The sequence below is a fragment of the Myotis daubentonii genome, chromosome 5, assembly GCF_963259705.1.
Source record: "Myotis daubentonii chromosome 5, mMyoDau2.1, whole genome shotgun sequence".
NCBI classification, from domain to species: domain Eukaryota; kingdom Metazoa; phylum Chordata; class Mammalia; order Chiroptera; family Vespertilionidae; genus Myotis; species Myotis daubentonii.
The window spans coordinates 21,366,318-21,394,186 of record NC_081844.1 but is presented as its reverse complement, the minus strand read 5'-3'; the positions used below and the strand labels follow the sequence as shown (position 1 = coordinate 21,394,186).

At 58.5% G+C, this 27,869-nt stretch overlaps 1 protein-coding gene across 12 annotated transcripts; it reads right to left on the bottom strand.

The window, feature by feature from the left end:
- Positions 1–1,690: 1,690 nt before the first annotated feature.
- On the bottom strand, positions 1,691–27,229 carry WIZ (WIZ zinc finger). Of its 12 annotated transcripts, none has more exons than XM_059696434.1 (13): positions 27,095–27,229; positions 25,518–25,785; positions 20,632–20,704; positions 16,926–19,051; positions 15,587–15,910; positions 11,510–11,680; positions 10,089–10,592; positions 8,649–9,047; positions 7,513–8,064; positions 5,488–6,015; positions 4,872–5,291; positions 4,387–4,582; positions 1,691–3,385 (listed from the first exon to the last, which is right to left on the bottom strand). In XM_059696434.1, exons 2-13 carry the CDS (start codon positions 25,720–25,722, stop codon positions 3,226–3,228), a joined length of 5,658 nt encoding a protein of 1,885 aa, XP_059552417.1. In that variant the 5' UTR covers positions 25,723–25,785; positions 27,095–27,229; the 3' UTR covers positions 1,691–3,225. The 12 variants fall into 12 exon arrangements, with proteins under 12 accessions (XP_059552417.1, XP_059552416.1, XP_059552421.1 ...); XM_059696433.1 differs by lacking the exon at positions 27,095–27,229 and adding an exon at positions 26,466–26,878; XM_059696435.1 differs by lacking the exons at positions 1,691–3,385; positions 27,095–27,229 and adding exons at positions 3,394–3,673; positions 26,466–26,882.
- Between the last annotated feature and the right edge of the window lie 640 nt (positions 27,230–27,869).

Here is a 27,869-nt window from a genome sequence, read left to right as displayed (position 1 = left end):
GGTCTGTGACCGGGAGGCCCGCCAGAGGGAGCTGGGTTTACAGCGAAGGGCACCGCTGGAATCGCGGCTCTCCCGCCGGGGTGCTGTGCCAACAGGGGCTGTTTCTAACATCTCTGGCCTTCAGCTCCAAAATGAGCACGGTAAAGCCATATTGGAACGAAAATTACAACTAAGCGCCAGCCAAACGAGATGCTGGGCACAGATTCAAATATATATATATAAAGCAGTCACTCCAGTGCTGGGTGTACAAATTGTTACGGTTTGTTATCAATGGTTACATAAAAATAACAAATATATTTATATAACATGTTTATATTATATATGTAATAAATGTTTGTAATTTATTATCTGGAATGTTTCCTCACACCTGCAAAGACCTTGTTTTTTTGAATTCTCATTTAAAAGACAAGAAAACAGAGACTTGGAATTCATGACTTGCTCCAAGTCCTTGATGCTTAAGTGTTTAAGCTGGAATGACCCACTAAAATCTTCTTGGTCCTTCTGGACTTTAGCGATCCTGCAGTAGCCCAGCCAGGTTCCAGCCCTGTCCTCAGCACCCTGAATGGATATGTGCAATCCAGCGTCAGAGGCATCTCATGACTGCTAAGACATTACTTGGCAGAGCTGCAGACACTTAAAATGGTACTTAACATGTTTGTGAAAATTCATCAAGCTACACAAGTATGACTTGTACACTTTTCTGTCATAATTCAGATGGGGGAGGAGGGGTGAAGAGTTTATAACTGAAGAGATTAGTCATGAGTTAATAATCGATGAGTAGTTGAGGGCTCATTGTAGGTTTGGAATTCTCCACAAAATTTTAAACAACTCCTCCCACACACATACACAAGTGGGGCTTCTGCAGAACTTGCTGTCATGTGGGGCAAGAAACTCCTTATGTAAAGCATGTGAAACTGATCAATGTGCATTCCAGCTTTGGGACTCGGCTTATTTGTGTCACCCTCAGGAATACCTGCCTGCCTGTCCCCCAAAGCAGTCCCCTGGACACTTCTCCTTCATAGCACATACCACAGCCGTCATTTCATCCTCACTTGATGATTTTGTTAATAAATTCAACCCTCTACCTCAGAGTGAGTCAAAATGACTTAAGGGATGTGCTCAGAAGTTTTAGGAAAAGAGCCCTCTGTGGTAAGAACTATATGTGGCCCATCCAAGTACTCACACAGCTATCCCTCCACAATTGTGGGTGAGAAAGGTCTTCCCATATTACTTTGCAAGTTCTTCCATCATTTGAACTTTTTTTATATTCAGCTTATATCACTTTTATACTTTTTAAGCTAATTTGTAAAAAAATTAAAAAGTGCCTTTAGGTCAGCTCTCACCCGAGATCCCCTCCCTGTTTCCAAAGCCTCAGACCCACCCACCCACACTCGGGGATAGACAGCAGCGGTGGAACCCTTCCTCCGCCAGGCAAGGCATGTGTCCTGACCACAAGCAGAAAAGTCAAGCATGAAGGACAAGACCACTCCTGTGGGTATGTTGCCATAGCTTCTTTGCCCCTTTCCCAGCCAGGTACATGGTGCGGGCTGGGGTAAAAGGGTTCGGGGCTGAGGAGGCTTCTTCTGTCTATACCCCATGAGGTCATTCCTGCTTCCCAGCCCTTGGCCATGAGTGAAAACGATGAGCTGAAAAACCACATGCAATAAACAAGAAGGAGCAGCCAACAAAATATCTTAAAATCTCAGAAATGTTCAATAAACATTTGCAGAGTGAGAAAATAAATAACATTGCAGAGGAGCCAACAGCTCGCTTTCTCCTTGTTACTGGGGTTCAGGGTGCATGTGTATCTCCCGACAGGTTGCATGTCTTGAAGGCAGGCCAGTCCCAGCTAAGAGGTCCTGACAGCTGTGCACTCCTCCCTCCCCCAGTGTCCCCCACACCCTCGACGGTCAGCTCCTGACTCCAAGAGCCCTTGGGCCTCAATCACTTCTCCCTCCTGGCTCCCTTCCTGGACCAACTGCCCAGAGCCGTTTCCTCTCCTCTGCACATAGGAGCCTCGTCACCAGCTGGCCAGAGTCCACACCGGCCATGCCATTGAGGGCCAACAGGCTGGGAACTTGAGCTCATCCCCAGCTGGGTCCGGTTGGTTTGGTGGCCAAAGGGAAAACCCAGGACCTCCTGAGACTCTGGGTGGAGGCGGCTTGATCCCAGCCCCAGGTGCCAGCTGATGCCAGCCTGTCCACTTGACAGAAAAACACACGCTGGCCGCCTGCCCCGGGGTATTTCCAGAAGAGAAATTTAATCTAATTTACATACTTCTAGGTACATTGATAACCAAAATGTGGCCACTGAAAAAAGTTAAAAGATTGATCAGCTCCCAGTTTCTAGCTGGCCCAGGATCGCAAAATAAAAAGATCCACGTTCCTTATTCTCTACACAAAATGCGTTTTTAAAAAAGTGAAAGGTCTAAGGAGCTGTACATAGAAAGGAACAGTGAAAAGAGGGAGGGGATAGGAGTGGGGAGGAAAGTCCCACCCCACCCCTTCCAGGGCCCAGAGCCCCCAGAGGTTCTGGGGGGCCTGGACATGGCAGGAGGCAGCTGTCAGCTCTGAGCTCTTCCCAGCTGGGAAGGCCCCTCTGGGGGAGGGGGGGCGGCCAACAAGGATTTCCGTGGCATTGTGGGCTCAGTGGGGGCTCCCAGGCCTCAGTGGGCCCGCAGAGGGAGCGTACCTTCCCCTGAGCAAGCACCGTGGCATGATGTGTTCGTTTGACTTGGGAACTGGGGGGCTGGGGCAGATCCCGGGTCTCACGAGGTGTGTGTGTGCATGCGTGCGTGCGTGTGTGCGTGTTCGCATGTGCGTGTGTGAGAGGATATTCACGGGGCAAGAGGGAACCAGTACAGGGGGTCTTTGGGGTCCTTGTAAATGGCCACAGATGGCAAACAAAGCCCCACGTGGCTGCTAGACATTGGGGAGTGCTGGCCTTCCTCCCATGACCAGATCACCTGCCACCAGGGACCTGGCCGCTGCCCTGGCTGGATTGGGTAGGTGTGGCCTGAAGGAACACACCCTGGGTTTGGCCCCAGAGTCCTTGAGCTGGGGGAGGGGCGCCCTGGCTGTAGTGTGCCCGGCCCCCAAGGGTGCCGGTTTGAGGTTTTGGCTTGCTCCTTTGGGAACGGAAAAGAAAGAAGGAAGAGAGAGAGGAGGAGACCAAGGAGGAGTAGGAGACAGAGGTGGCACGAGAGAAATCTGGAATGCTTTTGTGTTAGGGTGCCTCTGCCGCCGCTGTCTGTGCTGGAGGGGCCTGGGGCTCCTCGGGCGGGGGGTCTGCTTTGGAGAAATTCATCTCCAGGATGTGCCGCTGTAAGTGCCGCACCCACTCCTCCTGGATGGAGAGAGGTCCCTGGAATTCCACCTCACAGAACCTGTGTGGGGGACAGAGAGAGGGAGGAGTGGCCAGTGCCCTGGCTATACCCTGAGTGTCCAACAAACCTGATGTTGCTCAATGTGGACAGAACCAGCTCAGGATTTGAGGGAAGGGAGCCCAGAAGCCAGATGTTCTCCAATGGACAGCTATCTCTACCCATCACGGGGTATTGGCCAGGTCCCCCGGAGCCCCGTTTCTATGCTCAGGGCAGTCTGCTGGCTCAGGTGCTGGGTAGGGGTCATCTGGCTTTCCAAGCACCTCCACCATCTGACTGTAGGCATGCGCCCTGATTGGAGAGAGCAAAGAAATAGATCCTTCCCTGCCAGGCTCTAGGAGAGAAGGACGAAGCTAGGAAAAGGAGGGTCAGACACTACTAACAAGCACCTACCCTGCTCATGCACCCTCACCAGCTCCCAGCCCTCACAGCCCTAAGGAAGGTCTCACAGCACATGGACCCCAAACTCAAACTAGTGGCTGGAGAGACTAAGGTTTGAATCTTACTTCTGACTTGGCCTGTGTGGCCTGAGGAAGTCCTCTCACATCCCAGACTCCCAGTTTCCTGGCCTCTGACACTCGCCTAGACTTTGGTATTAATAAACCAAGACCTAGTTTTTCTTAATCAGGAAGACACTTTTTGAGAGTTTACTGTGTTCTAGGCACAGTCTGCGTGCTTTATAAACATTCAACTCTTTTAATCCTCATAACAAATCAACCAGGTAGGTCTGCTATTAACCCCATTGTATAGGTGGGAATATTGAGGCATGGAGCAGAAAGTTCTCGCCCAAGGTCACTAAGCTGCTAGGTGTCAGGGTCCCAGCCTCATGCTCTGAGGCATCTCTGTCTGTGAGGAGCCTTTAGCCTGGACCCAGCCCACCCCAGGGAATTGTTGAGGTTCCGTCTCCCAACCCTGAGCAGCTCCTGTCCTGTTCCGAGGCTCTGGATGGCCAAGCCCAGGCAGGTCACCCCCCACCTCCCCTCCCTTTCCCAGGGGCCTCATACCTGCACTTGAGGGTATAGATGTTGCCGACGAACTTAACCAGTGATGTCTGGGGGGGACGAGGCACCAAGGAGGGGACTGGCCGGACCCGGGGTGGGGGTTGCCGCACCTCCTCCAGCTTCTGCTGCAGGTCATTGGCCTCCTCGCCCCCCCTGGCCGCAGAGGTATCTGCAGGGCGGGCTTGTCGGCGCTCAAATTCTGAAGAATGGGGAGGAGAGGGATGGGAGGTAAGCTGGAGGATGAGGACCCTGGGGAGGTTCCTCCTTCAGCAAGTGATGAGCGATTACTGTGGGGATTTGTAATTCGGTCAGTTGGTGCCTGGATGCTGCCTGGCCCTGGTGACAGGTGGGATGGCGGATGGATACATGAATGGGTGAGCAACTGAGGAAGTGACTCCAAGACAGATGCACAGCTGAAAACCCGGGGGAACAGTGATGGGCCCTGCTGGTGTCCATCGCCCTCGTGACCCTCTGCCCCCAACACTCACTGTTGATGTTCTGCCGCTGGTGCTCCTCGGCTTTCACGGTGCCCGGGGGGCTGGCTGCCAACGGCCGCTCGCCCCCGTCGGCTGCCCGGCCAGCCTCTGGCCCTGGCTCACCCCCAGCACTGCGGCCCACCACGGACAGGCCCCCAGGTGCCAGCCCCAGGTGTGGCCGCTTGTCGCTCTCGCGGCCATGGCCAGCGTTTCGGAACTTCTTGGTGAAGGGGCGGCCACCCTGGATGTAGCTGCGGTAGGCGCCCACCTTCTGGGGCCGGTGCTTGATCCACTCGCTCAGCGTCTCAATGGGTGAGCCATTCACGCACCACTCAGTCACACCGAACTGCCGCAGATGCGCCCGAGCATGGCTGGCCAGGGCCTTGCGGTTTTCGAAGTAAAGGCCACACAGCTCACAGCAGGCCTCGGTGGCTGCAGACAGAGGGGGCGCTGCTGAGCCCCAGAACCAAGGGAGCAAGGGTACCCAGAAGTTGCCGCCCAGGTCGGGAGACAGCCCCGCCTCCCACTGGGGCCTTGACCCCTGCTGGGGGTGGGCATGCGTGTGGCAGTGCCCGGCCATGCAGGCCCTGGCAGATGCCCTCCCAAGACCCTGCCACCCACTGCTTACAGGAGTGGGAGGTCTTCTCGTGAAGGGTCTTTGCCTTGAAGGGCAGTTCAGTCTGGATGTAGGTCTTGGCCTTGACCTCTGCAGAGAGGAAGCGATCCTCCTGCAGGGGTCGCTTGGCTGCCACTGAGCCCAGGTAGCTGGTGGCTGAGGGCTTGGCACCCGTGATGGGTGCCAGGTTGAGCTCACGGGGTACCTGGGCCAGCCCAGCTCCTGGTTTGCCTGGCCGGCCAGCCATTGGCACCAGCGGCAGGAGGGGCTGCACAGACCCAGGAACCACTGTAGGGGGCCCATCCTCAACCAAGGCAGGGGCCAGGTCTCCAGCTGGAGGCTCCTTCTTGATGAGGCACGGCTTAGACTTCTTCTTAAGGATCTCCCGAAGCGTGTCGATGGGTGAGCCATTGACGGACCACTCAGTCACACCCATCTGTCGCAGGTGGGAGCGTGCGTGGCTGGACAAGCCTTTTCGGTTCTCAAAGAACTCACCACAGAACTCACAGCGGATGTCACGCACTGGCTCTGCCCGTGATGCTGAATGGGGATGGGGAAGAGAGGAAAGAGAGAGGTGGCTACTGGTAGGAAGCCTTCAAGCTCAAGGCCAGTGTTAGCTGCCCTGCTGACCCGTCCATGCAGTCCCAGACCCGAAGGACCTGCTCCCTCATCTTCCTCCAGGGGCCTTGGTGTACATCTAGTCCTTCTGCTTGTTCTGTCACCTCAAAGTCTAGCTGGCTTCCAGAAGATTCCCTGGGACATGGTGATATGTTAAGGAGCAAGCACTCCTTTGATCCAGGGTTCAGATGCCAGGATGACTGTGACCCAGTGTGATGCTGGGTAAGCCAGTTGCCCGCTGAGCCTGTTTCCTCCTCTGCAAAATGGAGATGAAAACTTCCACCTCCCAGTGTTACTGGGATGTGGGATGGCCTAAGGCGGGAGCAGTTGAGAGCATGTGGCACCAAGCAGCATGAAATCACTGTGCTAAGGCCTAGGGCTGGGCCATCCTCATCTGTTGGGCATGCAGTAAAAGCTCAGCCAATCTGACAGTGCGAGAAAGAAGTAAATGACAGGGCATTACAACTACTGCATACACAGCTTTTTTAACCTGACACCTTGCTAAGCGCTTTACATCACTTCAGGAAACCATACAGAGTGGGGACCATGCTGATACCTATCCTCCAAAAGAGGAAACTTGCCCAAGGTCATATATTGCTAGAGTAGGGGGCAGCTGAGACTCTAACCTGAACCTCACTCCCACTTAGTGTCCACAAATGTCAGAGAGACAGTTTAGACCAGGGGTCCTCAAACTTTTTAAACAGGGGGCCAGTTCACTGTCCTGGACTATAGTTTAAAACAAAACTATGCCGAAACCGGTTTGGCTCAGTGGATAGAGCGTCGGCCTGCGGACTGAAGGGTCCCAGGTTCGATTCCGGTCGAGGGCGTGTACCTGGGTTGCGGGCACATCCCCAGTGGGAGATGTGCAGGAGGCAGCTGATCGATGTTTCTCTCTCATCGATGTTTCGAGCTCTCTATCTCTCTCCCTTCCTCTCTGTAAAAAATCAATAAAATATATTTAAAAAAACAAAAAAACTATGAACAAATTCTTATGCACACTGCACATATCTTATTTTGAAGTAAAAAAACAAAACGGGAACAAATACAATATTTGTATTTGCATGTGGCCCGTGGGCTGTAGTTTGAAGACGCCTGGTTTAGACCAACTTCTGGTGGGTTTCTATTCCTGCCCATGGCAGACATCACTAATCAATCCCTGCAATCTTTCTTCCTGGGAATCTGGCTGGTTGCCACTATCCAATCAATTGAAGATGACACAAGAAATAGAATCTTTTTGCCGTCACTGAGTGTATGAAGGAGAACCAAGCAGCAGCTCAGTAGCAGGAGCATACAGCTAGCTCCTTGTCTTCTGAACCTGTGCATCCTCCTTTCATGTCAACCTGGGCCTCTGGGTATCCTGAGGGGAGGGGGATCCCCCACCTGACCTGTTCTCCCTGCCTTGCCCAGGGTCACACTTACACAGGTTCAGGGGGGCCATGTCTTCCCGTGGCGCCACCCAGGGACCCTCAGACGGGTGTAGCTCCCCATGAAGGGCCCCTGGCAGCATCTCACGCTTGATCTCCACACGCATTTGTTCAGGCTTCAGCTTCTTGGTCAGGGAGGGTGCAGTCAGGCCTGAGAACATCTTTCGGGCCGTGGGAGGAGGAGAAGCAGTTGGTGAGTGGCCCAGGGGGCTGCCTGGTGGTGGTGGCAACTTCTTGGCCAGGGGCGAGAGGTGAAGGTCTGCAGGGCTGCGGGCTTCCAGCGAGCTGCCGAGACCTCCGCTGCCCACCACCTTGGCCAAGGCTTTTGGACTAGGTCCTGGTGGATGGAGGGGTCCTCCGGGCCGGGACTGAGTCCGCCTCTTGAGGATCTCCCGCAGCGTGTCGATGGGCGAGCCGTTGACATACCACTCAGTCACACCCATCTGCCGCAAGTGGGAGCGTGCGTGGCTGGAAAGACCCTTTCGGTTCTCGAAGAACTCACCACAGAACTCGCAGCGGATATCGCGAGCTGGTTCTGGGCCTGAGGCTGCAGCAGAAGAAAGGGGCAGTTAGCACCATGGTTATCAAAAGCATTGTCACCTGCGGGTCTCCTGGTCAGCTGGGCTGCAGCACGCCCACAGGGCTGGGGTAGTGGTTGAGGGCAGGTGCAGGCCAGGGAGCTGAGGATTGGGGTGGGGGGCCAGACACCCAGCAGGAGCAAGGGGAAGCTCCAGAGAGCCATGGGCCCTAGGTCCTGGCGGAGAAAAAACGGAACCAAGATTCCACGGCTCTGCAGGTCCCGACAAGGACTGGGGCAGGAGGGCAGGAAGTGGCAGCCTAAATGCCATGTGCCATCCAGACCAAGGACAAACATGGGCACGTTCCACACCAACAGGCAGCACCCCACCCTTGGCCTTCATTCTCAGGGAAGGTCACATTCATGGAGGTCAAAGGCCAAGAGGGAGGGCATAACAGCCGACCGCCAAAATCTCTGGGCAGAACCGGCCCACTGCCAAAGGCCCCTGTCTACTCCCTGCCCCAGCAAGGAGGGAGTAGGGAGGGGGCTGCGACCCCCCCGGGAGGGGCTCCAGGGCCCGAAGGGAGGAGGGGGCAGCTGAAGCGAGAACCTACAGAGGTTGAGAGGAGACGGCTCCACATCAGAGGCCCAGAAAATGCCAGCGGCTGCGGCGGCCGAGAGGTCCTGCTTCCCCCAGGGGCTGGCCATACCCGCAGCCTTCAGCTTGGCCTTCTTGGCCGGCGGTGGGGGGGGGAGCAAGGAGAGGGCCGTGGAGGTGGGAGGAGGCCGCCCCAGCTGGGCCAGCACGCTGCGCCCGGGTGGGAGGCGATTCTGGATGCCGACCCTCCTGATGAGCCCGTGGAGCACGTCTATGGGGGATCCCTTGGCATCCGGGTCGCTGACGCCCAGGTGGCGCAGGTGGGCGCGGGCGTGGCTGGACAGGCCCTTGCGGGTCTCAAACCAGGCACCGCACAGCTGGCAGTCCAGCTCTCTGCCCCCGTCACTATCTAAAGCTGCGGAGACAAAACACAGGGGGGGGTTCACGGCCGCCACCTTGGCCGGCCCTAGGGAACTGAGACAGGCGGGCCTGGCGTGATTCTCGTCTGTTCAGGCAGTCCGGGGTCCAAGACTTATGTCGCGGATTGATTTTTAAGAGGTTCTGGAGAGTCCTGCTTCCTGCCTCGCTCTTTGGCATCAATGTACGTGTGTGGAGCTCAAGGATGTGGGGTAGAGAGGCAGTAGCCCAATTCCAGGGGTCTGACCTGATGCTCTCAGGCCTTCGCTGGGACCCCAGCTATGGGAGCTAAGTATGACAGGTGGCAGGTACAAAGCAGGGTCCGCCTGGCTGCCCAGCCTCATGCAGCCAAAGGCACACCTGGTGGGGCCCTGCTCCTAGAAGCACAGCAGACCATGGAAGCAGCTTCACCGGAACCTGAGGTGCCCCGCTGGCCAGGGGGCCAAGACCCTGGGCTCATTCCTAGGCTCTAGGGGCCGCCGATGTGTGGGAAGGCCTGATTTCCTAGGGGCCACCCAAGTTAAACCTGCTCACTGAGACTCAGGGGGTTTCTTCCTACACCCTACTTAGCCAGATCCACAGGCAGACTGGACCCAGCACAAGTCAGAGATGCCTCTGCACGGGACTGATGGCCAAGAGCATGTGAAGACAGGGCCAACCATGGGACCTCCTGTCAGGTGGACCACTTGTCTACCTGCAGGACCCAAGACACCCCACAGGTGGGAGCACGCATGGCTAGTTCCCTTCACTGCTCCAATCCTCAGGCCCGCGTAAGGCGAATAGCTGCCCCTAAGTAGCAAGGGTGATCCTAGCTGGCCTAGCAGCCACAGCGGGAAGAACAGCAAAGTAAAGTGGGAGACAGGTGATAACATGCAGCATGGCCAGCACAACAGGAGACGTGGCACTGTGACCAATACTCCGACCCAAAACACAGGATCTGCGGTCTCCATTGCCCCCAACCCTGAACCCTATAGCCCAACCTGAGGCCTCCGCCCGCCCAGGGCTGGTACCTCCCTCAGCTCCCAGGACCCACACTCACTGAGGTTCAGGGGCCCCTCGTCCTCAGACTGAGGCCACTGTGCCTTTGGGGAGACCGGCCGGGGGCTCAGGGACAGCTGGGGGCTCTTGTCCTCAGGATTCTTGGGGATAGGGGAGCCTGCCAGGGCCAGTGGTGCCTTCTTGAGGAGTGGGGAGCTGGGCGGGTGAGCCAGGCCCTTGGCTGAGAAGCCAGGAGGCGACTTGATGGCCTTGTTGATAGCAGGGGCGTCCAGGGGCTTGGCCAGGGTGAGCAGGCTCTGTCGGGGGGCCCCAGCGACCACCTCCTTCGGGGAGCTGGACTTCTTAGTCAGGCCCGGGGGCAGCCCAAGGGGTGTGTCAGGCAGGCCCTTCTGCTTCACGAGCTCGTAGAGGAGGTCGATGGGGGCACCGCTGCTCTCAGACTCGGCCACACCCAGCTGCCGCAGGTGGGAGCGCGCATGGCTGGACAGGCCCTTGCGTGTCTCAAAGCAGGCACCGCAGACCTCGCAGGTGGTCAGGCTCTGGGCTAGAGGGCAAGACAGAGGCCAGGAGAGCCAGCTGTGAGGTCCCACAGGCCCCGCTCTCCCACTTCTCTTCCCTTGGGGCCCGCTCAGGCAGCTCCGTGCAAGGGTTTGGTTTCGGTCAAGCCCACATGGTCCTTAAAATGATGCTAATGAGGCAGAAATTGGCCTATCCAGTTTGCAAATAAGGAAACTGAGTCTCAGAGAGCGGAAGAATTATGCCCAAGGGGCCAGTGGCAGCGCCCTACCGTGGTCCAGCCGGTGAAATTCCTTTTGGATCTCCAATGTACCAACCTGGCAACAGGTTTTCACGCAACCACTGACCTGCGAGCCACACACTTTACAGAGCTAAGTCCTGGCCATCCTCTGCCACTCAATTCATGCCCCAAACACTGGGCTGGGGGCCCCAGCCATGGTCTCGCAGTGCCCTGCACCCTCTTCTGCAGAGCCCTTATCCCTGCCTGTCTGCTTCTTTGCCTCCCCACTCCCCAACTTCATGACCCCAAGGACAAGGGCCAGGTCTGTTCTGCATCTCTGACATCCCTGGGGTCCAGCACAGTGTCTGTCACTACTGAGTATGACCTGAGAATAAACACACACACAAGGCCGTGTCGTGAGGAAGATCACACAGCTAACGAGGGTCAACGTCAGCCAGTGAGCTGGGTCTGAGTGTGAGCCTTGACAGCCGTCACCACTGCTTCTCTGGATGCCTCTCCCTCGCCCAGTGAGGGCGAAGCTCAAGGCCATGCATGCCCAGGGCAGCAGCTGCTCAAGAAAAGACAGCTGGTATCTCCTGGGTGCCTTGCAGTGCCAGAGATAAAGCTGTGGCCAACCTGGCGACCCACTTCAACCCCAGGTCCAAGAACTCCCTGTGAGTGACCAACCTGGCCAGTACCGTCACCCTGCCACCTGGGCCACTCACCCTTGAGGTCCGGCAGCTCTTGCTTGCTGCCATGAGAAACCTCTGCAGCCACTTTGCTGCTCAGCCGATTGGCCACCTGCTCCAGGGGCCCGGGAGCAGGTAGGCTCTTCCTGGGGAGCAGAGGGGGGCCCAAGTCCATGGCCACCATGGTGTTTTCTTCAGAACCCAGGCCTGTGAGGTTGGGAAGACAGCCTCAGCCTCAGCAAGGCATAGGCTGTCTAGCCCTATAAGAGCAGAGAGCAGGGACATGGTGGGGGGGTTGCTTCACTCTCATCCTTGGTGCCTACGATCGGCTCACCCCATGGAAGCTGAGGCTCCACCCATAACCCCCCAAGTCAGTATGACACGGGATGTCCAGGCTGCCCCCTGACAGCAGAGACCAGGAACAGCTTCCACCCTCTCTGAATACAGGTTGGAGGACACAGTGTTAGTCTGAGCCACAGCTCCCATCCTAGAAGATCTCAGAGGTCTTTCCCTGGGCAGAGCTTGTGGAGGGGAACGTCTGTCAGCCCTGGAGACAGGAGGGGGCGGTCAGAGAGGAATCAGTAGGAGAAGACCAGAGGCGGAGGCAGTGCAGATGAGGAGCCAGGCCGGGGAAGAGGCTGCGCCAGACTTGTGGGGGGTTTCCAATCAGGCAGGACAGCTGGGGCTGGGGCTGCAGGAACAACCGGCCTATTCTCCCAGGCCGGGCTCTAGGGGGGTCAGCGGAATGGCGACATGGCTGGGGACAGGAAGCGCAGCGATCACAGAACTTTGTGTAAAGTTGGTGAAGCACCGTCCACCATGCCGTAAGCCTCCCTGGGCTGGCTGTGCATGAGGACAGGGAGCCAAAGCTGCATTTTCACGGTCTCATTTTCCAGAGAAAGCGGCCTGAGCCTGTTGAGCCCCCTCCCCCAGGTTTAGTGCTGAAGAGGGTGAACGGGCTCCCAGGATGAAGGACCGGGGCCGGGGCCCCGGAGGCGCTCGGCGCCAGGATAGGGAGGCGGGGGGTCCCCTAGCGACCTAAGTTAGTCAATGTGAGTCCCACGGAAACGAGAAGGAGGCAAGCAGGGAAGCCGGCAGGGCCGGACCCCGAGGGCTGGGTCCAAGCCTCCGGGCGGATGAGGTGGGCGCGTCTGTCAGACGGGACAGGAGCCGCGTCGGGGATGAAGTGACTCGGAGCGGGTTTCCGCGCCGGAGAGGCCGCGACTCCGAGGAGGGACATCACGGGGCTCCCCGCGGAGCAAAGGACACCTGTCATACGGGGCGAGGGTCCCGCGGGTGGCGGTGATGGTCTCCGAAACCCGAGACCCCGAGAGCGGCGACAGGAGGCCCGGGACCCGCGCGACTGGAGGGCCTGGGGGAGGGGCACCCCGGAGACGGGACGGCGGGTGTCGGGGCGGGCGGGACGCCCACGCTGTCCTCCCCTCACCCTCCCCGGCGCGGGCTCTTACCCGGCGCGGGCGCAGGCGCGGGCCCGGGCCCCGGCTCCGACTCGGCCTTGGGCCCGTCCCGCGGCGGCGGCGGCGGCGGCGGCGGCGGCAGCGGCGGGGGTGGGGTCGGCGGCCGCGGCGCGGGGAAGGCCCCCGGGCCCGGGCTCGGGGGGCCGGGTGACGACGCCCCCGCGGGCGCGCGCTCCCGGACGCCCACCGCGCGCGGCCCCGCTGCCGCCTTGCTCTCCGCTTTTGTCACTCGGCACTGGGCGGTGGAGGCGGCCATCTTGGCTCCGGCGCACGCGGGGCGGCCGCCCCAGGCGGGAGCAGCCGAGCGCCGAGCGCCGCCGCCGAACCCTCTCCTTTCCGCCCCGCCCCTTGGTGTGAGCCCAGGGCGGCCGGCCGAACGCCGAGCGCCGCGAGCGAACCGAGCGTCCTGGCGCTACCCGCGCCGCGGCTCCCGGCGGCACGCAAGCCGCGCTCCCAGCGGCTGCCAGCGGCCGCCCCAGCCCGGAGAGCCCTCAGGCTCCGTCCACATGCACCCACTGCACAGCCTGCCGGTTCCCGGAGCCCCTGCCCTGGGACCTGCTCCGTTCCCTTCCCTGGAAATCTCGCCTCCGGGTCGGGCATCCTGGAAGATCCCCGATTCCCCCCACGAGGATCCCCCAACATCATCCTGACGGCACTGTTGTGCAATTAATTCTACAGAACTCCCCACACGGCCGGCACCACGTTTTAAGCACAACCCGCTTCTCTCTAGCACCAAACAGATTGCCCCCGGCTGTTCCTTGACAGCTGGGTGGGGCCAGAATCTGACAGTTGCCCCGCCCCCAACTTGGCACCCGCCCCCTATGTCCCACATAGGGAGGAGCGGGAGAGGCTTTTAGGGACAGCTTTGTAGGGCCAGTGCCCAGACCTAGCCCTAATCTTGGGCAACCTCCCTCAAGGCAAGGCTCCCAGGATCTTCCCAACCTGCCCACCATCCACCGCCCTCCCCCACTTCACTGAAAGACTGAGCACAGCTCCCCCTCACAAGGACAAGGCCAGGGCAGTGCCGGGCTGCTTCCTCACACTCTGACGGTTGGCCAGCTCCCTCAACACGAAGGAGGAGGCTGGCACATTGGTCAAAACAGTTTAGCCAGAGCTCATCCTGGCTGCTGGGCGTGTAAGGGATGTGAGCCTGACATTCAAGCCTCTGTGGGAGTGACAAAGGGACAGGGCTAGAACCTAGGAACTGCCAGCTATGCCTCCAAGCCTCTCCTGAGACGCCATAAACCTAGCCAGGTGTGTGAGCTGAATGCCCAGGGTGCAGTCTCCAGCAGAGGCAAGAAGCCTGAGGTCACGTCCCTACTCTACTTCTCCCCCAAATGTGACCCCAACCAACCATTATCCTCTGTCTGTGCCTCAGTCACCTTTTGTCCACGGAGGAGACGGGGCTTTGATAGCCCTCCCCTCCCCTCTGTGGACCCTCAAGTGCCCTTCACTGGTAAGGGGGCTTGCAGACGGGACCAGCCTATCCCAGAGTACTGACTGAGGTAGGACCCTGGAAGCTCTAGACAGAAGAAACAAAGAAGGAAGCCTCAGTCCCAAACAACCCCTGGACAACACCCCCCACCCTCCATGTTCAGGTACCTTCTCCATTCCCCAAAGCCCACCTATTCCTCACTGCCAAGTTCTCTGCCTCAAGGTCCAGTAAAGGCTTCTACAAAATCAGGCTCCACAGGCTAGGTCCTTCCACGGTGTCTAACTCTGGGTCTCTTCACCAAAATATTACTTCTGTATTTCCCAAGTCATCTCACTAGAGAGACCACAAACATGGTGTTCAGAAGTCTAGCTCTACTGCTTTGTGGCTATGGCAAAGCAGATGACCCAGTTTCCTTCTCTGTGAAACAGGAACACAACAATCTTTAGCCCCATGGAATTGCTTTGTGGCATACATGAGATGAAACCTTAGTATACAGCAAGCACTCGATTATGGAAGGGCTTATCACTGCTGCCGGACAAATTAGGCACCACTGGAAATCTAGAGTGTAGATTCTAGAGCCACATTGCCCAATAGGATTGGACTAACCCTCTACATTTCAAGTTCTCAACAGTCATATGTGACTAGTGGTGACCCTGTAGGACAGCACAGATTTCCATCATCTCAGAAAGTTCTACCAAATGGCATTGCTCTAAACAGAAGGTGTCATTAAGAGCAAGGAATGGGAGCCTGACCTGCCTTCGGTTTCAAATCCCACCTTTACCACTTCTGGCTGTGTGACCTTGGGCAGGTTAATTAGGTCTCTGTGCCTCAGTTTCCTCATTTGTAAAATGGGGCTCGTCATACTACCCTTATAGGGTTGTCATGAGGATGTACATTTCATGTTTGTAAAGTGCTTAGAACAGTATCTGACTCCTGGTAAGAACTCAGTAAGCATATGTTAAAATCACTGTCGGGCAAGGCAAGGTGGAACTGGATCTGGGAAGAGCTCTGGGCCAGCCCAGGTAAAACCGAAGTGACCCATAAGTGGCAGGGCTGTGAGGACAGTTGTCAACGTACTTTGTAGAGTAACTTGAAATACTTTCAGAAAAGGGGAGTGGCTGCCCCCCTCCCATCCTTCCATCCCTCTGGGCTCCTGCAAAGGGTCAGGGCTCCACACCTGCCCACCTTCTCTCCCCTTACCATCTCCGTAGGCTGGCCCAGGGTCCTCAGCCCAGGTGGGTGGGAAGGGCACTGTGAGAGGTAAACGGGGCCTGCGAGGGGTCAGATAGCCACCAGGCATGCCCCCGGGCTCATGGCCAAGGGGGCTGGGGGGCCTCTCGGCGGCCGATGTGGCCAGCAGCTCCTGTAGGATGTTGATGGGTGAGACGGTGAGCTCCCAGTTAGTGATGCCAAAGTCACGCAGGTGGGCCCGGGCGTGGCTAGAGAGGCCAGCCCTGGTGTCGAAGCCGGCCCCGCAGAAGTCACAGCGCATCAGGCTGAAGGTGCCAGGGTCAAAGTTAGCCACTGTGGAGAGAGAGAGGACATGGACTGCCTGGGAAGGAAAGGGTAGATGACGCTCCAGCCCCAGCCCTGCCTTCTCCTAGAACTGCTCACCCGCCCAGGACCACACACCTGGTGCTGCTCCTCATCTGGATGCCACCCTTCCCCTTTGCCCATCATACCCCTGCTTGTGTCAGCTCCTGAGTCCAAATCGCCCTCCACTCCAAGAAGCCTTCTCTCCTAACCTCCAGGTCCCCCCTCAATAGCTCGCAGACTGCAACCTCAAACACCTCTCCGGTGTGGATTGGCAATCGTTTGGGTGAGTGATCAATTAAGACCCGGAGTTTCCCCCCATCACAGCCCCGGTCACTCAACATCATAACTGCCTGATTTTGTGGCTGTCGGCCCTTGTCCCTCACCCCTAACACACACACACACACACACACACACACACACACACACACACACACACTCAAACACCATGCCAGCACCTCCCAGAGTGGCCTCCATGTCTGCCAGCATCAGAACCACCCAGGGCGCTCATGTTGGAGAAAGACCTCTGGAATCAGAACCTTGATGCCTGGGCCTCCGCATACCTCACAGGCAGCCCCAGGGGTTCTGAAGCCAGCCAGGGGCCCACCACTGCTGTGACTGGGCCGCGGACTCCAGGAGAGCAGGGACTGCTGCTTCATTCACTGCTGTGGCCCCAGTGCTCAAAACAGAGGGGACCTCGCTCAGTAAATATTTGTTGAATGAAGAAACCAATGAAATCCCCTGCCTGGGGCTGACTCCTCTGCCTATACTCCTTCCTCCAGCTGCTGGAAGGGCCGGGGCAGGGGGGGTATCCCCATACCTCCTCTGAGGTGGTGGCCTTTGCTGTGGCTCCCAGGTCTTCCCAGAGGGGAGGCCCCAACTTCACCCAGCTTGGCACTATGGGAGGATTTAGAGTGAGGGCTGTTGGTTGGTTCAGACTCAGCTGCCCAGCTGTGTGTCTTGGGGGCCTCGGAGGGAGGTGGGTGCTGGCTCGAAGCCCCCCTACCTTTTTTCTTCTTCTTCTGGAAGGAGAACCTGCGTTCGATGGCCTTCACCTCCTCGGCGGAGATGAAATGCCGCACATTGTAGCTGACGCCCACGCGGTTCAGGTGGCCCCGCACGTGGTTTGCCAGGCCGATGCCGTTGTGGAAGCGATCGGGGCAGTAGGGGCACTTCCGCTCCTCGTGCTTCAGTGCCATTGCGGGGTCCCCATCCAGGATTGTGTCCAGCCCCAGCGGGCCGCCCAGCGGTGCATCCAGGAGTAGGAAGTCCAAGGGGTGGGCGCCCTCCAGCCCCAGCTCCTCGGGCAGCAGCCTCGGAGGTGCCCTGGCTGCCGCAGCCAGGACCTGGGACCTCAGCCTGGACACCAGCACGACGGGTACCATCCCAAGGAGCTGCTGCTGCTGTGCTGGTGAGGCTGCCGCTGATCGGAGGGCTTCTCGGAAAGTCCGCTTCAGCTCCAGGGCTGCCTCTGGGATGAGGCCAGGGGCAGCAAGAGGTGGAAAGACCCCATTCTCAGGGAAAAAGTCCATTTCCGAGGCCAGCTGTATATCCTCCTCCTCCTCTTCACTCCAGGGGTGTCTCTGGTCCCCCAGTGGGGCTGGGAGCCCCTGCAAATGGACAGCATTTTTGCTTCTACTGGGCTGTAAGGAATATGGGGTGGACGCTAGTGGTGAGGGAAAGGCTGGCCTTCCCAGGGGCCTCTGGCCCACGCTGTGCGGTAGTGGCTTTGACAGTGGGAAATCCCTTGTGCCCAGCTCCTGGCAGCCTGGGCCAAAGGCCAGGCTGGGGTCGTATCCAGTAGGATTCTCCCGCCATGTAGGGGCCAAAAACGGCTCAGCGTTGCCAAAGTAGTCCTCAGCAGCTTCAGGGAAGCGGGCATACACGTCCTGGCTGGTGCCAGGCTGGCTGGCAGGGTTCTCCTCAAATGCCTCACCATCCTCCTCCCAGTGGGGACGAGCGTGCACAAGCCTCACATGCTCCCTGAGTAGGCTCTCGCTGGGCGCTGGGAAGCCACAGAAAATGCAAGCATTGAGACCTGAGGAGGCTCCATAGGGCTGATAGCCGAGGGCAGTGGCATCGGGGCCTGGGCTGCCACCCCCAAAGTGCTCCTTGGCAGCCTGGCCTGGTGACTCTCGCACGTGCAGCTTGGCATGCTGCACAAAGGCTTTGGAGGAACTGGTGCCAAAGACGCACTTAGAGCACTGCAGCCGTGCCTCCCGGCCCTCATCATTTGGGATCTGCTTCAGCTTCTGGATTTCTTCGAGAATCTTCTCCCTGGAGGCCTGGTGCAGCTGCCGGTGGTGCTCCAGGGCACAGGGGTCAGCAAAGGCCCAGCCACACTCACTGCAGGCCAGTGGGGCCAAGTTGGCGGGGGGCTCCTGGCCTGGGGCTCGGCGATGCTGGCTCATGTGCTCCAGAAGGTGCTCCTTCTGCTTGAAGTAGATGCTGCACTCCACGCACGGGAATACAGCCGGGTCCTCGTCCTCATCCTCATCCGGGCTGGCCACCCCCTCAGCCACCTCCTGCAGCAGCTCACACAGGTAAGGACCGGTCCGGACGGGGGGCAGCAGTGGCTGCAGTCGCTCCACAGATGCCTCCGAGTTCACCGTCCAGGTCTGAGTGGCCACTTCTGTGGCTGACCGAGGCAGACACCACTCCGAAGTTGACTGGGCCAGCCCCTCCAGGTCTGTCAAGTGCTCTCTGGCTCCTACCTCCACATCCAAGTTCTTCGTGGTGCCCTCTCCAGGCACCAGCACTGTCCTGAAGGAGGTGAGAGGTGGCGGTGGGGGCAGCAGGTCCAGGGGCAGCCCTGAATTCTGGGTTGGGGACTGCTCATCTGCGTCTTGGAGCCAGTTGAACCTGGAGTGGCCCTGGGGGGACTTCTCCAAGAGCTTCGGTTCACCCTGATGGTACAAGAACCTTCTAGAGCCCTCAAGCTCAGCGTGGGGCTTCACAGTTCTCACAATGACCGAGTCCTCGAACCTCTGCTCAGATGGGATGCCCTCCCCAGCTTCCTGGACCAGGGGGTGCTCCCAGGGCCCCCGGCCACCGGGGAGGCCAGAGAAGTGGCCCAGGAGATGGGGTGGTGGGGAACCTGGCCGGAAGTCCAGGCTGCCTCCATCCCAGCAGCTGCAAGGAAGTGCCAATGGGGACAGGTTAGCCAGGGGCCTCAGTTTCCCTTCCTTGGGCAGGGGAGAGGGGGCAGCCTGAGACAAGCCCCAGAGATCCAGCCCGAGAGTGACCTCAGAGTGTCCAGGAGTGTCGGGGGTGGGGGGTGAGAAGTGGAGGGAGTACATGTGGACCATTCTAGAGATGTTGGACCAAAAGCCAGATTCAGCTCCCAGGATGCACCTGTGCATATAGCCTAGCCCTGTTGCACTGGAGGGAGTGCGTAGTGACAAGGTGTATCCCCCAAGACTAGTGGCACAGTCAACTCTCATCTGTCCCCTGGGAAGGCCCAGGCTCTGACCCATGGGTTCCAGGACCCATGTATTAGTCCCTCTGAACTGGGGGGATTTAATTGATTTAGTTTCACCTTTCCAGCAAATTTGCTGAAACTCTGTGGCATGAACTGCGCCAGGGATGTGGCTCCCTCTGTTACTCCCCCAACCCACACAGCATCTTCCCTCTGGGAAGGGCAGAGTCAGAGAGATACAAAGTCCCCACCCAGCCCCTGGCCCAGTGACCCGGACCTCCTTTGGAGGAGGGAGGAGGTAAGGCCACCTCACTGAACCTCAGTTTTCCTAATAATGGGACAAGTCCCAAGAACAAGAAGTCTCCATGCCCTTATGCGACATCTAGGGAACACTCTCACTCTCCTATCCATAACCAAAGAAACCTTCACACATGACAGGTGCTTCTTTAAATGATCCCAACCACAGCCCTTCACCGGGGGACCTTGAACACATGAAGTGTAGGGTGAAGACGACACAGCTCAGTGTTGGGGAAACACTCCACCTGGCCCGAAGCCTGGCTCCCGATCAGCCCATGACTAATATGGGTTCTTACTATGACTGTTCCTGACCCATCTCCCTGCATTTTCAAGATCCTGCCTCCACCAGGGATGTCGACCACACCGAGGAGCCAGCCAGGAATCATGGGGTCACCTCTCTAAGCCCCATCGGTGACATGAGACACTAACAGGGCCACTCCCCCAGGGCTATGGAAGAAATTCAGTGGGGTAAACCTGTGCCAGGAGCCCAGCATACAGTACACGCTCCATAACAGAGAGCTATTATTAATCCTGATATGACTATTATTCCATATTGACACCGGCCGAGCCTTTAGTAAAGGGTCACTGCCCTCAGCATGGCTGTTGATTTCTGTTCCTAACATCCCTTGGATCCTCAAGACAGCTGGTGAGATGGATCTTAGGGACTTTACAGATGAGGAAACTGAGTCTCAGAGAGGCCTGGTATCATTCTGAGGGTCACCTGACAGAGACAGGACTCCAAGGGTCCGACCTCCAGGTGCCTGCCCCTCTGGCTCTGCTCCTGGCAGGGATAATGAGAGTTGACCGTCTGTGTTCATCCCAGTCCTCCCCCACCCCCTGCGCACACCCAGGGCCTCACCTGCTGGGAGCTACCTTCTCCTGCCTGGCCTCCTGATTCGCTCCAGTCCCCTTCTCACTCCCGGGGCTTCTCTCAGGCCTGGGCACATCCTACTTGCCCCCCTGCCCTCCCTGAGGTCAGGGCCAGCGTGGCACTCACCAGCTGCTGATCCGATGGGTGGCGGAGGAGGCACGGGGGAGGGCTTCGTTGAGGCCGGGATGGGGCTGCCCGTCTGCAACAGAGATGGGAGACCCTGAGGGGCTGGGGTCCCCCTGGCTGGGGCCCTTCGCACCCCAGCTCTGGAAGCCCTACCGGGCACCTTGCAAGGGCCCGGCTCCCCCACCCTCGCCTCTGAGAGGCCTTTGGCCTCTACATTCCTGAGCCCTGAAAGGGGTTTCCTTGGAGGAGTCTCCTTCGCTCTCCTGGGGGACACCAGGGGCTTGCTGCCTCCAGTGGTCCTCTCTTTGTCCCTGCTGGGCAACCAGGATGGTTTTTTAAAGTCACACACTGGCAAAAACTCTCCCTGGCTCCTCATACCTACGATAAAAGCCAGATCCCAACCACCACCTACAAGGGCTGCGAGGTCAGACCTTTGCAGGTCTCTCTAGCCTCACTTCCCTCCCCTCACCCCTCACTCCACCCCAACTGCTCCTGAAATCTCAAGCCCAACTAACTTTCTGGCCAAGGGCCTTTCATTGGCTATGCCCTTGGTCCTGAAGAGCCCTTCCCTAGCCACCTGCTAAAGTGAGGTCCTATGATTTTCTCTCCCATCACCTATTTCATTTCTTTCTCATCACTCCCTGAAACTGCCTAGTTCCTTCTCTGGATGGCTGCATGCCTGTGTTCCCTGCGAGCATGTAAGTACCCCCCAAGCGCAGGGACCTTTTCAGCCTCATTTATTGCAGCACCCAGTGCCTGGCATACAACAGGTGCTCAACAATACTGGCCAGATGATGAGTGAGAAGCCTTCTAGCCTGAACTGCAGAGGTTCCGTCCCTGCCTTCCAGACCCCCTTCCAGGCCTACATCCTAGAATCAAACCCCCTCCTGGGACCCCTCACACAGATAGAGCCAACTCTCCATTATCTGCCTGTGGAGCCAAGGCCTGGAGTGACCACAGGGATCTTGGTCTGCGCCTCCTCTGCCCACTACCCCCATCTGACCAGGCGAGCATACCAATCGGGGCTCCCGCCAGCGGCCTGGGCCAAGGTTAACACATGCAACCAGAGCCCAACAGATGCAATTGCTGGATTAGTATCAAGCTGAAGAAGGGCCAGAACGAGGACTAGTGCCACGGCTCATTCTTTTTCCAATCTCCCTTCATCAAATTTGCTCAGGACAATGAAAGTTGACTGTCAGGAACCCGAGTGAAATAAGGGCAGGAATGGGTAGAGGGCTCTGAAAGGTGTGACCACTGACTGAGGGTCTTTGTGCTGAGCCTGACGGAGCCAGCGGTAGTGGGGAAGGGCTGTGACTGGGTGTGGCCTCTGGAAGGTGAGGTTGCTGATGGAGCTTCAGAAAGTCATTGTCCAGAGCAGCTTATCATCCTTGGTGCTGTTCATATTTGGGGCCAATTATTCTTGGAAGGGGCTGCCCTATGCGTGGTAGGATGTTGAACAGCATTCCTGGTCTCTATCCACCGGACGTTGGCAACCCCTACCCCAACCCCTGCAGTTATGACAACCAAAAATGTCTCCAGATATGACTAAAGTGTCCCCTGGGGGCAGAATCGGGGGATGTTTAAGAACCCTTGGAGTAGACAGACGTGGAGCCAGGGGTATGCTTGGATGCGAGGGCCGGTGTCAGGGTGGGAGGATGGGGTGGGTGGTGCTGGAGACGGTGTGATGGTTGGGAAAGCCAGACCTGAACAAGCCCACAGCATCAAGACCACAAGCATCGGAGGTATGAGTTTCTCAGGGTGGGGCAATCAGCTCACTAGCAACAGGCCCCGGCACAGCCACAAGTCTCAGGGTCCAGGCATCCTGCTGCTGAGATTCTGGCACCTCAAGCTCCTGAGATTCCGGGCGTCCCAGATTTGATGATTCTGCGATTGCCGTTGTCTAAGAATGCCACGAGCCAGGGGGCTGCCTTGGCCTCTTTGAGCAGCTCCAGCGAGGCTCCTATTTTTAGTGGCAATGACTTTGAAGGAAGCAGGCCAAGCAGAGCCCCATATCCGAGACACCTGGGGGCCAGGAGCTCACCCAGCCAGTAGGGATCCAGAAGTCCCTATGGGTCAGACGAGGCGCCCAGGCAGTCGCCATGCCAAGGGGCCCTCAAGGACTCCCATCTTCTAGGATCCCCAACAGGTTTGGAAATGAGAGAGGGAATACAAGAAGAGTGTCCATGAGCAGCTTGAACCCCAAGCCAGGCAGCATGGCAGAGTGGCCAGGAATCTAGGCGTTGGAGTCAGATCCTAGTTTAAGGCCCCAGCGGTGACCAGAAGAGCATGCCTTTCCCATTCCAAGCCTCAGTTTCCTCCTCTGTATAGTGGGAATAGCCACCGACCCAGTTTCACATGGCAGGTGACTGGTGTCAAGGAGGTCCCAGTAAATGTTCCATCCACAGAGGCAGCGGTAGTGGGGAAGGAAGGAGGTAGGCGTGCCTACGGGGTCAGAGACGTCCCAGGTTGGAAGCTGGAGGCTGGCCCCAGAGCCTCAGGCCCCAGCTCACTCCATGCTCTGATTTCCTCTCCAGCCTGAGGCTCCACAAGGGCAGATGCGTTGTTCATCCCCTGGCCCCCTGGTCCCAATACCAGTACACACCAAACTCTTCATCCATCCATGCGAACCATCTTAGCTCCTGGGAGGCCAATCAGAGAAGCCAGACATTGGTGGGTGGCTGCAGGGAAGTTGTGGGGCCAATAGCCATACTAGAGGACAGAGGAGGCAGTGGACACATCCCTGTCCAGGTGGAGAAGTTTGAAGGTAGCCATTCCAGGGGTGCCCTTGGGGGGATTCCAAGGGCTGGGTGGGGCTGAGGGAGGGCCCAGGCTTCGGAGTGGAACAGCAGCCCCAGTAACTGTTCCTATTTATAGACATCACAAGACTCCTAGGGCAGGTACCCATGCCAGGGAAGGGGGGTGAAGTAGGCTGCTGAGAGGGCAGCAGGGGATGGGGGAACGTCATGTCCGAAGCCCAGGCCCTCCTCCAACCTCCAGGCCGAGACCCCACTTCAAGTCATCCCCACCTCATGCCCCCATTTGTTCAGAGACACCAGTAAGGGTGTCCCTTCCTCTTCAGGCACATGTACTGAGCCCGGGTTGATTCCCTGGGGGCACTAAGGACACACCTACCTACTTACCTGGGGCTTTTGCCAGGTAGAGAAAAAGCACCCAATACCTCAGAACCAGAACCAGAAAAGGCCCCAGGACCTCAAAGCCTGTTCCCTGGGGCTCCCACAGTCCAGGTCCGGGGCCCGCTCTGCAGGAAAGTTAGAGGGGCACTGTGGCCTGGGACAGGGTCCTGCCTCTCTCTCAGCCTTGGTTACTAAGGTCTGGAAAAGGGGAATGACTACGGTTCCCTAAGCTCTGATACCCTGTAGGTCCTTGCCTGCCACTCCCCTGCATAACACCTTCAGGTGTCACCAGTCACCTCCACGCCATTGTATAAACGGAGCCCGCTGCCTAATTCACTGTTGCTCATCCTCAACTCCTGGATGCCTCCCCACCCCCCACCCCCCACCCCTAGGCTGGGCCAGACTGGGCTCCCCCATTGTAGTTCCAGCAACTATGCCATAACACCTGGTGGTTGGTCTGTCTCCCTGATCCCCGGTGGCAAGGTCCATGAGAGTGGGGATGGTGTGTGTACTTGGTCACTGGCTGTGTCCCAGTGCCCAGCCTGAGAAGGTGCTCTGTAAATAGCTAAGCATCGTGAGTGTGGCTAAGGGTGCGTGGGGGCAGTCGAGGATGCCTTGACAGAGCATGGCGTTAAGGACGAGGGGTGTCAAGCCAAGTTACTGACCAGCTTTATGACCTTGGGCAACTTCAACCCTCAGGGTCTGTTTCCACATCTCTAACATGGGATAATAACAGCAAAGGCTCCCCTACAGAGTTCTTTTTAGAATGACATCAGATGATCACTTAAAGGGATTAGCATGTAGGAAACCCCCAACTGAGTGCTTGCAGGTTCCCGGAAACCAAGGCCTTCAGGGCAGGCCAAGGAAATGGAGATGTGTCTGGTGCATCAGCCTGTGCTGCCCCACCACTTTCCAGCCATATGCTGGGCTCCTCCTTACCACAGGGCCTTTGCACCAGCCGCCTCCTCTACCTGGCTCCACTCAAATTCCACCCCCTCAGAAAGGCTTTCCCAGGTCCCCCAGGTGCAGGCCTGGTACTCTATTGAACGCCTTCACAGAGTCTGTCACTACCTGCCTGTATGTATTTAGTTGCTTGTTGTCTGTCTCTCCTATTAGACTGTCAGGCCCCTGAGGGCAGGGACTTGTGCCTCTTCGTTTATGGCTGTATCCCTAGCCTAGAACAGAGACTGGCACATAGTAGGTGCTGAGTATAATGAATAACTGATGAAGTGGAAACAGTATGAGGTCCCCTTTCTCTGGGTAAACCGAGGCACAAAGTGGTGGAAGGCATCCCCGACTATCCAGTCTCTCCCCTGCCACTAGAAGGCACAAGCTGTTTTGGCTCATGGCTCAGGGGCAGGACTCACCAAGGCAGTGCAGGAAGAGAGAGCCAGGATAGATCACTGAGGCAGGGTAACCCTGGGGAACAAGTGGGCTCAGGAAGGGAGCTTAGGATCCTAAGCTGGGCACCTGGACCCACTTAGTGTGCTCAGAGGAGGAAGCCAGGTAGACCTGAGTTCAAGTCCCAGCTCCTTGTGACTTACTATGGGGCCTCTGTCAGGTAACTGGTCCACAGAACCTCTGTTTAGTAACTGTGAAATGCAAAACTAAGCAGAGTGCCAGAGAAGGCTCTGGACCCAAGAAGAATCTGAGTCCCAATTCAGCCCCTGCTGGGCTGGGTGACCTCGCCCGCTCTGAGCCTTGGGCACTGAGCTGGATGCTCCATCAGGGCCACAGGGCCCACTCTCTTACCAGAAATGCCACCTCTGCCATCCAGAATGTCTCGGGGGCCCTCCTTGGTGACCGGCAGGTAATGGGTGGACCGGAAGATGCCACCATCCCCTTCAGCTGCCTCAGCCCCACCCTCAATGTCCTCTCTCGGTGCTGGGCCGGGCAGTCTCTCAGGGCCTCGAGGACGGTCTGGGGCAGCCAGGCCGCCCACCAGGGGTCCATCCATGGATGCTCTCTGCTTGACTCCAAGCACTCAGCTGCTGGGCTGGCTCAGCAAGGCATTGTAGATCTGGGGGCGGAGAGACAATGCTTAGGGGAGGTAGGAAAGGGACTCTGCCTCAGTTTCTCCTTCCTTGAAGCCCCAGTCCTCACCCTTGAAGCCTAGTACGTACTTCAGTTTACCTCCCAGCCCAGGTGAACGAAATAAATGGTGCTGAGGCCCTACCCAGATACAGTGTACAGAGAACACCTCTCTTTACACAGATCTGGTGCTGCCTCAGTTTACCCATTTTTACACATGCACACCCAGCCACCTTGTTTTATTCCAGCATTAATCCTGTCACTTTTCACACATGCCTCCCTTTTGCACTTTCCCCAGTTGTGCCCTCACTTCCACGCACACATGTACACTATGCCCGTGCCTTGGCATGCATGCAGGTCATCTCTACACTCTGATCTTATAGCCGAAGATCATTACCCCTGCACTTTTCCCACGGTCCAGTCCTCCCCCCAGCACGACCTCAGGGTTAATACCTTCACCCTCACAACAGCCTCAAGTGACCCCAGATTAACCCTTTTGCTTTCCCCCAACATCACCCCTCATGCACACCCCAACCTGGGTTCCTCCCTCCCACCCCCCCCAGATCTCTCTAGTTTGCAGGCAACAGGGATGGATGGGGCTCCTGGTCCAGAAAGGAGGACCCTGGGGAAGCCACGCGGGTGGGGGCTGTTCTCTACACCTATAAATACCTTCAAGGTAACGTCGGAAAGTGAAGGGCAGGAATGAGGCGCCCTCCCTGGGGAGATGTTGGGGAGGCCGGCCGAGGCCACCGGGGCGGGGCCGGGGCTCCCGGCCTGGCTGCAGGCGCTGCCCGGGGGGGCCTAGGGGCTCCCAAGGGGCCGGTCCGTGGACTGGCAGTCGTGGCGGGGGTCTCTGCCCAGGCCTGGCGGAAGCACCTGCAGGTGCCCACCGGGTGGGTAATGCCAACGGGGAACCGGCAGGACCGCAACTTCCGAGCACTTTGGCAGCGTGGAGACCGGGGCTCCAGCCTGGACGCCCCCCCGGGAGTGGCCGGGGTGGGAGTGGCGCCGCGCCAGCGCACCCCTCGGGGGACCGAGGTCCAGGAGCTGCGCCCTCCGCCCGTGCATCTCGGGGTAGGAGACCCCGCGGGACGCGCAGAGGTGGGGGGGACACCTGCCCCCAGACCCCCGCTCCTCCCCCCACCTGCGCGGCCCCGCCCCCGCCCAGGCCCCGCCCCTGAAGGCCCGCCCCGCCCCCCGCCTCAGGGGGTCCCGCCCGGCCAGGCCGGGCCGGGCCTCCCACTCCCCGCATCGGCTCCGCCCCGCCCGCGGGCGCCCCGGGCCAGACCGGGCCTCACCGGGGAGGCGGCGCCGCCGGCCAGGCGCCGGGCTCGGAGCTCCCCTCTTTGGTGCGGCCGTCGCTGCCGTTACCGGCGCCGGTGCCGCGGCCTCCGCAGCCACCGCTGCCTCCACCGCTCAGGGGACATTGTCCCTTTAAATCGCTCCCCCCCGCCGCCCCGCCCCCCCCGGCGCGCCGCCGTGACCTAAGCGCGACAGCCCCGCCGCGCCGCCATGATGGGGAGGTCCAGGGCGCCCCCCTCCCCTCCCCCCCCGGCCCCCCAGCGGCGCCCCCGGGAAGGGGAGCGGTCAGCGAGCGCGCGCCATGTTGGGAGTGGCCAGGCAGGTCCCGCAGCCCGGGGGTCCGGGCGAGGCTCCGTTACCATGACAACACTGCCCTCCTGCCCCCGGGGCTCTGCATCACCCACTGGTTCTTCCAAGGCTCTGCTCGCTGATAGCACCCGGAGCGTGGGCGGGGGGCAGAGGAGTTCCCTGCGGGTCACTCCTGCATCACTGAGGGTTCCCCCCAGCCCATCCTTAGCCGTCCGTCCCCAGTCAGCTGCCTTCCAACGGCAAGCTCACGCCCTGCTCCCTCATCACCCACCCTGGACCTCAAAACCGCCATGCCCCAGACCTGCCCTAGGTTCCCTTCTCCACTCAACCCCCAGAAGTGCAGCCTCCAGGTCGACCCATCATACACGCAAAAACAGGCCTGTTGCCTTCTCCTAGCCACCCATCCACATGTCTGACAACCCGTTCATTTCCCCACCCATTCATCCACACACCCAACTGACC